General features: G+C 38.6%; 1 protein-coding gene across 2 annotated transcripts; it reads left to right on the top strand.

The window, feature by feature from the left end:
• The first annotated feature begins 237 nt into the window (after window positions 1-237).
• LOC136401274 (DNA-directed RNA polymerases I, II, and III subunit RPABC4-like) lies at window positions 238-7,756 on the top strand. 2 transcript variants are annotated; one of them, XM_066379233.1, is made up of 4 exons: window positions 238-308; window positions 965-1,034; window positions 1,364-1,456; window positions 5,730-7,756. In XM_066379233.1, the coding sequence occupies exons 2-4, from the start codon at window positions 974-976 to the stop codon at window positions 5,750-5,752; spliced, it is 177 nt and encodes a 58-aa protein (XP_066235330.1). In that variant the 5' UTR covers window positions 238-308; window positions 965-973; the 3' UTR covers window positions 5,753-7,756. The 2 variants fall into 2 exon arrangements, with proteins under 2 accessions (XP_066235330.1, XP_066235329.1); XM_066379232.1 differs by having other exon boundaries at window positions 243-312.
• The last annotated feature ends 3,442 nt before the right edge of the window (window positions 7,757-11,198 follow it).

The following is an 11,198-nucleotide window of genomic DNA, read 5'->3' as shown; positions in this document are numbered from 1 at the left end:
TTCCTACCGACTTCATTAGTCAGAAAAACCAAATCATAAAACTTGAGGAAATAACTGTTCAAACGCTTTGCTTTCCTGATAAATGACAACAGACAAGGGCAAAAGAGGAATTTCTCTGACAGCCCAATGCGCGAAAATCCCTACTATCCCCGTGAGCTCAGTCCGGCTCCCTCTGCCACTCCCGGAAGCGCCAGGAACAACGGGGGCGGTTACTGTGTGCGTCACACGCTAGCGCCGGAAGTTGGCTGTGACAAAACGTCGAGCCAGAATCCGTTTGGAAGTACCAGCGAGGAGTTTCTCTGTGTTTCGTGGGTAGGAGGCTGACTGGTTGGGATTTGGGTGTTGGTATTTGGGCCAGAACTGGAGAGACACTCGGAGCTTAAAGGTCCAGTGTGCACTTAGACTTGGGAGAGACGGTGGATAGAGCCGTTGATGTTAGTTAGCCATTTGCCTGGCTTCTTTCAGCTTAGCTGTTTAGCTGTTGGGAGTGATTTCAGTATTCCCTCGTCTTCGGGTGCGTGTTCTCCTTGAGAGAAATAATTTTTGACTGTCCCCTACGGAAGATTGGAAATTAGAACTTGTGCTTGTGCTAAATGAGAACTCGAGTTCTAAATTCCCTTGCCTCCTGGTAATCCTGCGCGTATTAACTGCTCTAAGCCTGGGCTTCTTCATCTGTAAGATGAGAGTAATACTTCCTAGGAGTGATGTAAAGAATATAATAAATAACATATAGACGAAATAACATGTGTGAGATATATGTGTCCAGTTTGGGTAGATACGGTAGATACGGTGTGTTAGTGGTAGATACGGTGTGTTTTCTGTTTGTTTCGTCCTTTAGATCAATGCATAGTTTTTGAAAAACGTACGGACTAAGAGCTTTTTAGCTTTTTTGAGAAAAATTAGGCCTGGTTGGATTTGTGAAGAGCTTTTTTGAGGTATTCATTATTTTAATATTTCATTTTAGGGACTAACAATGGACACCCAGGAGGACGTCCGACCCCTAAAGGAGCAGCCAATGATATATATCTGTGGAGGTAAGAGTAGCACTTGCATAAAGTAAGGGTATTTTACTCAAGTTTCTACAAATTATTTTTTGTTTCGCTTAAATGAGTCACTCCTCATTAAAGTTAAACAGCAGAACATTTTAGTAACCATAAAAATTCTCTCAACATTTCATTTTATCTACTAGAAAAAGTGTATGTCAAACTCTCTTATGTTTTTCCCCCTAGCATTTTAGTAATAACACACATACCCTTGAGATTGAGTATATTTTAGTGCTTTGGGTGAAAAATGTGGTTAAGATAGTTTGCTAGTCCGTAATGTTTTCCTTTTAGATACTGAATTAATGTGTTTTCTTTTGTAGACTGTCACAGAGAAAATGAAATAAAATCCAGGGGTCCAATCAGATGCAGAGAATGTGGACACAGAATAATGTACAAGAAAAGGACTAAAAGATGTATCCTTTAAACTCTGCTTTCTAATATGAGATAGGAGGAAGTTAATGCTTGGGTTGATAATGAAAGACTAATTTCTGGTAAAAAATGATAGTAACTTTTGGATTATTCATACTAAAAATAAAAAAATCAACTTTTTTTATGGACTGGTATGCCAGTGTGTAGTCACATACTATATAATCTGTAAACTACTTGATTTTTGTTCTCACTCTCTTTTTCAGGGAATCTACATGTAACTCATTTATAACACTAAATTATGGAAAGGCAAATACATATGGGCTACCTAATGGACAAATGGAAGGTTACAAATTAGTCATAAGTTGTCACCTTTAACCTTGCTTCACTGTAATAAAAATTGAAATTGGCCCTGGCCAGTTGCCGGTAGAGAGCAGGGCCATTGTGTAGATGTCCTGGGTTCTATTTCAGGCCAGGGCACACAGGAGAAGCGCCCATCTGCTTCTCCACCCTTCCCACTTTCCTTTCTCTCTTTCTCTCTTCCCCTCCTACAGCCAAGGTTCCATTTGAGCAAAGTTGGCCTGGGTGCTGTGGATGGCTCCATGGTCTTGGTCTCTGGTGCTAGAATGGCTCTGGTTATAATAGCAATGCCCCAGATGGACAGAGCATTGCCCCCTGGTAGGCTTGCCAGGTAGATCCTGGTTGGGCGCGTGCCTGGTCTCTCTGCCTCCTCGCTTCTCATTTCAGAAAAATACAAAAAATGAAAGAAAAAGAAAAAAACTGAAATGGGTTATTAACCCTTTGAGTAGTGTGAATGCTCATGTATGTCTTCGTGCCTCCTGACCATCCAGAGTACGATCATACATGTTGTGTCTTTAGACTTTGAGCTGGGGCAGTAAAGGTGTGCATGTGCACCTTCCTTTCAGAAGTGTTGTAGCATGTGTTGCCATCTGTCCTGGAGGATGGTGAGCCCAATTTTAACTACAGCTAGTGCTCGACTTACGACCACGATTGGTTCCAACAGACTGGTTGTAACACGATTTGTTCATAAGTTGAGTAGGCTATATGTACAGTACTGTGAAATGATGTTATAAAAATCTTTAAGTCATATTTTATCATAATTTTCTTTCATTATTATATATCATAATTTTCTTTGTTCATTTTATGCCATTTGTATCATCTCTACACCATTTTGTTTCTTATTTTTACATTTGTCAGTTTTAAGTAAAACACTGCATTACCAGTACAACTGGTTTAATATTTGCAAAGACAGTTTCCTTTTGGTAGACATCTTGGGAGGGTTTGATGAAAAATATCCAAGACAAAAAACAAATTGCTGTACCGAGTCTGGGATAATAGTTGAAATGGTGCATGTGGAGATGGTATTGCTGCCGGAAGCTGGTACACACTGTTGTACGCCCAGCTGGGCAATGCTTGCGCTGTCAGACACCAAGCAGTCGTGGCTAGCGACTGTGGTTGTAAAGTTGAATGGTTGTAAGTTGCACAGGTCTTAAGTCGACCAATATTTGTATAAAGTGTCCGAAGAGCGCTACCACCTGTTCCATTATACTAGCAACTATGTTTAGCCTTGAGTATGTGCATAGTATCTGTAGCTGCTATAGTTCTCTTGACAGAACTTACTGCCTTCATAGCTGGTTTTTGTCATTTTATAAGTTGTTATTGGTCTAATACTGCAATATTCAGGATCTTATATGGTACAATTGTTTTTATAATTTTTTGCTTTTTCCTCTACATATACATCATTCATTCATGAAAAATGTTTAGCTCTTCCCCAGGAAAGACGTTGAGACATCATCAGACAGGAAGGCTAGCTCCGGAAGATATTCATAATATTTTGACAATGCAGAGACTGATGATGAATATTCATCTTGCAGTGATAGTGATTTCAATGATGAAATAATCAATTCTTTGTCTGGTGAAAGTTTTTCTGATTCTGGGCCAGCAACACAAGCAAAAAGACCTCATTTGACACCAGATAAACCTGTGTTGAGGAATTGGATGTCTGCAGGAAAGTTTCTTCCAACAATTTCTCCTGTCTTCGATGATTCAAATTCAGGTATTTTTGGTAGTTTTTCTCAGAAACTGGATGACGCTGAAGACAACAATAGACTGGAAATTTCAATTTTCAAAGAGATTGTTGATGGAGGTTTTCTGAGCAAAATAGCGATTGAAGTGAATAATTATCACAAATTTATTCTTGAAAATACAGATGGCAAAGAAAAATCAAAGTTATACAAGTGGAAAGGAATTACTGTAAAAGATTTGTATGTTTTTCTAGCTCTTGTTATGTTGATGGGGCACATAAAAAAGAACAGACTGAAGGACTACTGGTCAAAAAATTTTTTGATTGAAATGCCAATCTTTGGAAAGTTTTTTGATTGAAATGCCAATCTTTGGAAAGTTTTTTGACTGAAATGCCACTCTTTGGAAAAATTATGTTGTTGGATAGTTTTCAGCTGACACTACATTTGCTGCACTTTTATGATAACAATATTCAACCCCAGGGTGATCGACTATATAAAATGAGCACTGTTGTAGACCACTTCAGAAGAAAATAACGGTCCATTCTTTATCCATTTAGAAATTTGTGCATTGATGAAAGCATAGTGGTTTGGAAAGGGCACCTTCAATGGAAACAGTTTATGCCATCTAAACGGCATAGATTTGGGATAAAGATGTTCCTTCTTCATGACTGTGAAACAGAATTTGTCCTTGACCACATATTATACAGGGAAGGAAACTGAGATTGAGTATGATGAAAATGTTGGAATCTCAGGTTCGGTGGTGAAGACATTCCTTACTGCTTACACAGGAAAAAAACATAATATCTACCTTGACAATTGGTATACAAGTCCTAATTTGTTTGAATATTTATATGAAAATGGAACTGGTGCTTGTGGTACTGTTAGAAAAAACCAAGAGGGAATGCCCGAGTTTCCTAAAAATATTAAAGAAAGTGAATGTGTCTCAAGACATAATACACTCATGTTAGCTCAAAGATGGCGTGACAAAAGAGAGGTCAACCTGCTAACTAAAATTCATGAGGACTTGATGATTGAAACTGGCAAAAGTGATTACACAACTGGGCAAAGCATTACCAAGCCACTAAGTGTGCTTAGGTATAATGAGAATATGGGTTTGATTGACAAAACTGATATGCAAATAAGTTTCACAGGAAATGTAAGAAAAACCATGAAATGGTATATAAAACTTTTTTTTCATGACATTGACATTGCTGTTTTGAACTCATACACTGTGTATCAGATGAAGACTGGAGGAAGACCACAGCTGTATGACTTCAGACTGAAGCTCATTGATCAGCTTTTGGAGGAGTTTGTGAAAGAGAGGAAGTCACCCAGAGGAGGCTGACCATCTCAGTAGGAGTCAGCCTTCGTCTTTCAGGGTGTCACTTGCCAAAGCCAGTCCCTGCAACAGCCTCAAAGGATAAGCCACAACCAAAATGCTTCGTATGTCAGCACACTACAAGAAGGGAGCATACACGGAGGGACACAGGGTGATGTGCGTTGAATGTAACCAACCACTTTGCCTGCATCATGTTTTGAGGAATACCACAGTTTGAAAAAATTTTAAACATAAGAAATAAATAAAAATACCTATAAATTGTCCTAAGGATATCATCATATGCGAGTACATATTTGAGATTCTGCTAATAACAATACTTCTTTATTTACAGATGGGAGGTACCTGAGAATTTCATGAGATAACAAAAATGTGTAAGGCAACATTAAAAAAAGGCAAAAACTGCCTGACCTGTGGTGGCGCAGTGGATAAAGCGTCGACCTGGAAATGCTGAGGTCGCCGGTTCGAAACCCTGGGCTTGCCTGGTCAAGGCACATATGGGAGTTGATACTTCCAGCTCCTCCTCCCTTCTCTCTCTCTGTTTCTCTCTCTCCCTCTCTCCTCTCCTAAAATGAAGAAATAAAAAAAAAAAAAGGCAAATGTTTGTTCTTCTTGTTTCCATAAATTGGTTATCAAACAAACATGATTTTAAGTTAATAAAACTGGAACTGGAACTAATTTCATAAAAAAACCAAACAAGCAAACAAAAAAACAAACAAACCACAACTCATTCCCAGGGGTCAGTGAGCATGAAAAAAAACGCACTACTCAAAGAGTTAAAAATATTTCAAGTTGTCACTCTTAGTGATGGATTCCATACTTTTGAGCATTTTATATTAAATAACAAACTAGCGTATTATAAAGAGAAAGTGACTTTGAAGTACTGCCTGTTATGTAATTCTTAAGTACTTATTTTGTCCTTAACGCATTTTAATACAGTGGTGGTGTTTGATGCTCGATGAAACATGGACGGCAGAGGAATATCTTTGTTCGCGTTTGGATTTGCTGTTAATGTTGTGTAGCTTTTGATTAGTGTACTTATCTTTATGAATATAACCATATACACACGATTTCATTTAAAAAAGCATTTAGGTATCTTTTAGTAGCTTACATAAATAAACTTTTGTTTGATTACGTGATTTGTAATTTAATTTTACTGTATTTATCATCTGACACAATGAGGGTTAAAAATGTTTCCCCAAACCACACATTTAATCAAAGCCTAGAATTGTTGCAGCCCTTGTTAAAAATAAAGATTTCTAGGACTCTCGAAAGGTTTGATTAAGTTCCTTGGAAACTATTGTTTTCTAATATCAACTGTTTGTGAAGTTTCTGGCATCATTTTGTATGGAGTATAACAGTGCTCTTACTGTCAGTGTGCATACCATCATTTGTAGTTAAATTTTTCATTTGTTAACTTGAAGTAGGCCTTTCTGTATGTGTTATATAATGCTGGACTCTTACATTTTGGGTGAGGGAAAAGGAACTAATGGTTGCTTTCAGTAAGGGAAAATCACCCCCATGAAAAGAGGAAGACTATTAAGGCAGGTGCAGTTCCAGATGTAATCATTCATTAAAGTAAAAAGATCTGCTCTCAAGATATAAAAAGAATAGGGTTTGGTTTATACTAAATTACAGTTTAAAATATTTATCTTGATTTAAGGGATATCGATAATCAGATACCTTATCAGCTCCAGGATTTCATCATTATGTAATGTCATGTTGGCCTCGCCTGACATTAATTTTGAAGATCTGAAATATTCCAACTTTGTTAGTAGCTATGTGTGTCTCTGACATTCAAAAAATTATGCTATTTTTAAAGAACACCGGTGCTTACTACCATTCTCAAATACTAAGTTCTATATATTTGTTATATGTTCTATAAAGTACTACCATGCTCAGATTTTTAATGAATTTTTTTTATTTTAATTTTATTTATTCATTTTAGAGAGGAGAGAGAGGGGGGGGAGAGAGACAGAGAGAGACAGGGGAGAGGAGCTGGAAGCATCAACTCCCATATGTGCCTTGACCAGGCAAGCCCAGGGTTTCGAGCCGGCGACGTCAGCATTTCCAGGTCGATGCTTTATCCACTGCGCCACCACGGGTCAGGCCCATGCTCAGATTTTTAAAGAGTGCTTACTTGGTTTGGGTTTTCTTTTCGTCAGCTCTTTTGTTATTTTGTAATTATATATTTCTTCTTATGTTGCTTTTAGACAAAATAGAGCCAACAAATAATCTCTTTATGACAGCCCCTAAACAAACCCTGTCATTGGATAATTGTGCTATTAACTACTAATTCCATTACAGGTTCTTTGTGTATCAATAATTTAATTGAATATTGTTATTTGGTTAACGAAACAGCTGTTTAAAATTGTATTACCACTGGAACTCATAGCCATGGAGAAGTCTTTGTGTCTCCATTTGTAAAATAAAAAGTAATTTTATCTCGCTTATCAGGGCAGTGTTAAGAAAAAAATGGTAAAATAGATTTAAAATTGCTTTTAAAAGATTGTTTTGCAACCAAAAAGCCCACCAATAGATGACTGGATAAAGAAGATGTGGCACATATACACTATGGAATACTACTCAGCCATAAGAAATGATGACATTGGATCATTTACAGCAAAATGGTGGGATCTTGATAACATTATACGAAGTGAAATAAGTAAATCAGAAAAAACCAGGAACTGTATTATTCCATACGTAGGTGGGATATAAAAGTGAGACTAAGAGACATTGATAAGAGTGTGGTGGTTACGGGGGGAGGGGGGAGGGGGGAGAGGGAAAGGGGGAGGTGGAGGGGCACAAAGAAAACTAGATAGAAGGTGACAGAGGACAATCTGACTGGGTAATGGGTATGCAACATAATTGAATGACAAAATAACCTGGACATGTTATCTTTGAATATATGTATCCTGATTTATTGATGTCGCCCCATTAAAAAAATAAAATTATTTAAAAAAAAAGATTGTTTTGAATAGTGCTCTGTAAATAGAATAATATGGGTTTGAAGTTCACACATAAGTTTTCCCTATTAAGCTGCTTACCAATGACTGGGCTTGCATATCCATGAGAAAGGCATGGAAATTGGTTCACATTCAGACTTCTACTCAGTGACTGGCCAGTAACTTTATTTCTTTTGACTTCAGCTTTATTGTCAAAGGAAGAATTAATGATGGTCAATACAGTGCTTTCAAACTCCAAGCCAGGGGTCACCAAACTATGGCCTGCGGGGCATCATGCGGCCCCCTGAGGCCATTTATCCAGCCCCCACCGCACTTCCGGAAGGAGCACCTCTTTCATTGGTGGTCAGTGAGAGGAGCATAGTTCCCATTGAAATACTGGTCAGTTTGTTGATTTAAATTTACTTGTTCTTTATTTTAAATATTGTATTTGTTCCCGTTTTGTTTTTTTACTTTAAAATAAGATATGTGCAGTGTGCATAGGGATTTGTTCATAGTTTTTTTTATAGTCCGGCCCTCCAGTGGTCTGAGGGACAGTGAACTGGCCCCGTGTGTAAAAAGTTTGGGGACCCCTGCAGTAAGCTATCTTCAAAGATTGAAGGTATGAAAATATTAAAACATAGTGGAAGAAATAAGAAACAACCAGTCTTTCTTTTCTTTTTTTTCTAAGTGAGAGGAGGGGAGATAGAGGGTTTCACATGTTCCCCTACTCAGATCCACCTGACAACGCCCCTCTGGGGCCGATGCTCTGTCCATCTGGGGCCATGCTCACAACAGCTGTTTTTTTAAGTATGTGAGGTTGAGGATCCAGAAAGCCATCCTCAGCTCACAGGGCCAACCTGATTCAGTCAATTGAGCCATGGTTGGGGGAGCAAAAAAGAGAGAGGAGAGAGAGGGTGAGGTGTGGAGAAGCAGATGGTCACTTCTGTGTTCCCTGACTGGGAATCAACCCGGGACATCCATACACCAGGCTGATGCTCTACCACTGAGCCAACCTGCCAGGACCAAAAAGAACCAGTCTTAAGGAAGAATAGATGTCCATTGTTAGCTGGCAGTGTTACTTTACCAGAGTTCACTTTCCTTGTTTTTACAATAGGCATGAAGTAATGGCACTTACTTCAAGGGTTTATGGCAAGATAAAATAATACCTAAAACTTCAGTCTAATATTAATCTGTGTTAATTATTATTAGCATTAATGTAAGTATTACCATATTACACACAGTATTGTTACTGGCCATAGGATTAGTTTCCAGCTACTGGTTTTACTGCCCACCATACTCTTCAGGTTGGGTTTCAAAAATTCAGATTTCATGGTACTGTCCTGCTAAAATCCTCAGTGGCTCCCCATTTTGTTAAAATAAAAATGATTGGGACTACTGGATTTGGTCCTTGATAACCTGACTCCTACCTCTGTCACCACCTCAACCCGCCCCTCAATTTTTGGTTCTAAGGAGATGTTTGCAGTTCCTTACACAAGAAAGGAGCCTTCTTTCCTTCCTACCTGTCCTTTTCCCCATGCTTTTCTCTCTGCCTGACACGACCTTTTCTGGTGTTCTTCACCAGCATCAGAAGTTTGAAGGATTGTTTATTGTCTTCTAGCTTCCCGTATTGTTGAGAAGTCCAAAATTAGTCTTACTCTTAATCCTTTGTATGTGACCCACTTTCAGGGAACAGTTTTTGCCAATGTACAGAAATTTTACAGTGTGTGCCTTTGTATGCTACTTTTCCACTGCTTTGGTCACTTGGGTACTTTCAATCTGGAAACAAAAGCTCTTTGGTTATGGGAAATTTTCTTGTATTTAATAACTTCCTACCTTCAATTTTCTCTTTTCTCTAGATATTTTTTTAATTTAGTATTAGACTTAATGTTTCTCATTTTTGTTGCGTGTGTTTTTGTTGTTGTTTGTTTCTGGTATTTTTTTTTTTTAGTGAAAGCATGTGAGACAGGAAGTGAAAGGTGAGAAGCATCAACTTGTAGTTGTAGCACTTGAGCTGTTCATTGATTGCTTCTCACATGCTTTCACAGGAGGCAGGGCCTCCAGCCGAGCCAGTGACCTCTTGCTCAAGTCAGTGACCTTGGGCTTCAAGCTGATGAGCCTGTGCTCAAGCCAGCGACCCTGTACTCGACTGTGGGACCTCAGTATCCCAGGCTGATGCTCTATCCCCTGCACCACGACCGGTCAGGCTCATCTTTTGCTTTTTGTCTTTCGTTTTCCCTTCTAAAAAGCTTTCTTCATCACTACTTTATAATCCATCTATTAGGTTTTTAATTTCTGGCATAATATTTTTAATATCTAAGTTTAGTAGTAGTTCTTTACTATATATAAATGAGATATATAGAGAGATATATAGATATATAGATATAGATACAAAGGCTTCTCTCAGTGAAGACCATTGTGATATTTCTCATTTGCCCCATAGTCTTTTTTCTTCAAGTTGCTTTTTATCCTGCTTTTTCAGTTGGCATAAATATTTCTGTACAGCCTGACTGGTGGTGCAGTGGATAGAGCGTTGACCTGGAACGTTGAGGTTGCAGTTTGGAAATCTGGGCTTGCCTGTTTGTAGCATATATGACAAGCAGTCAGTGAACAAGTGAAACAACTATGAATTGACACTTCTTATTCTACCTTCTCTGTCGCCTTTCTCAGTAAAATTAATAAACATCTTAAATATATAAATATGGACATAAGTATAAACAAAAAAATGAGTGAAAAAATTACTGGGCATATGGAATTACAGGTTTTTCCACAAATATTCAAAGGCTCTCTTCCTATGGTGTAAGTAAAATATGAAGTTACAGTAGGCTGAGTGTTTTAGACTTAGGACATAGTTTTTAATAAACTTTGCAGACTAGAATGAGACGTAAAGTTCCTTTATATGGTCTGTGGCACATTCTCCATGACAAAGAATTTAGTCAACAACCTAAGGATTACTCAAAAGTTTGAAATTGGATCTATAGACATGCAGATTTAATTTCCAGTGTTATGAAGCATAACAACCCAGCTGCTTAGAGTGACTGGGCCAGCACAACCCCCTCTGCAAGTGGTTGAGTACTCTGTGGTCTGGCCTCTTACCGGAGACAGAGTTGATGGAGTTGGGGCAATTCAGGCAGAAACCCACTCAGTCCCTGGCAGCTTGGTTGCTGCAGTTATAGGATATAGGGGTGCATAGCATCATGCTCTTTGGAACAGAGATGGAGAAATTGGCTGCCATTACCATGCAGTTCTTGAGGCAGTGTCTTCAGAACTTCCATGATAACCTAGGAAACCATACCCTGTTTGAATGGGTGATGGCTGTTATTTGTACAGTGTGGCAGAAATCTGGAGGCTTGCTGAGGGCTGTGAGTCGGTGACTGTCATATACAGAGCTGCTGCTGCTGCAGATCCTCTGGGAACTAAGAATGAGGAATGCTGCTTTGTGTGGGCCAAATGTGGAAGTGTTTGC

The sequence above is a fragment of the Saccopteryx leptura genome, chromosome 3 (genome assembly GCF_036850995.1).
Source record: "Saccopteryx leptura isolate mSacLep1 chromosome 3, mSacLep1_pri_phased_curated, whole genome shotgun sequence".
Lineage (NCBI taxonomy): Eukaryota > Metazoa > Chordata > Mammalia > Chiroptera > Emballonuridae > Saccopteryx > Saccopteryx leptura.
This window is presented reverse-complemented; position numbering and strand designations above follow the sequence as displayed.

Bases quoted from the DNA above. Each gene is read 5' to 3' on its own strand.
- LOC136401274 (XM_066379233.1), top strand. From the start codon at position 974: ATGGACACCCAGGAGGACGTCCGACCCCTAAAGGAGCAGCCAATGATA. The intron at 1,035-1,363 runs GTAAGAGTAGCA...TTTCTTTTGTAG, and splicing joins AATGATATATATCTGTGGAG to ACTGTCACAGAGAAAATGAA. The intron at 1,457-5,729 runs GTATCCTTTAAA...ATTTTAATACAG, and splicing joins CAAGAAAAGGACTAAAAGAT to TGGTGGTGTTTGATGCTCGA.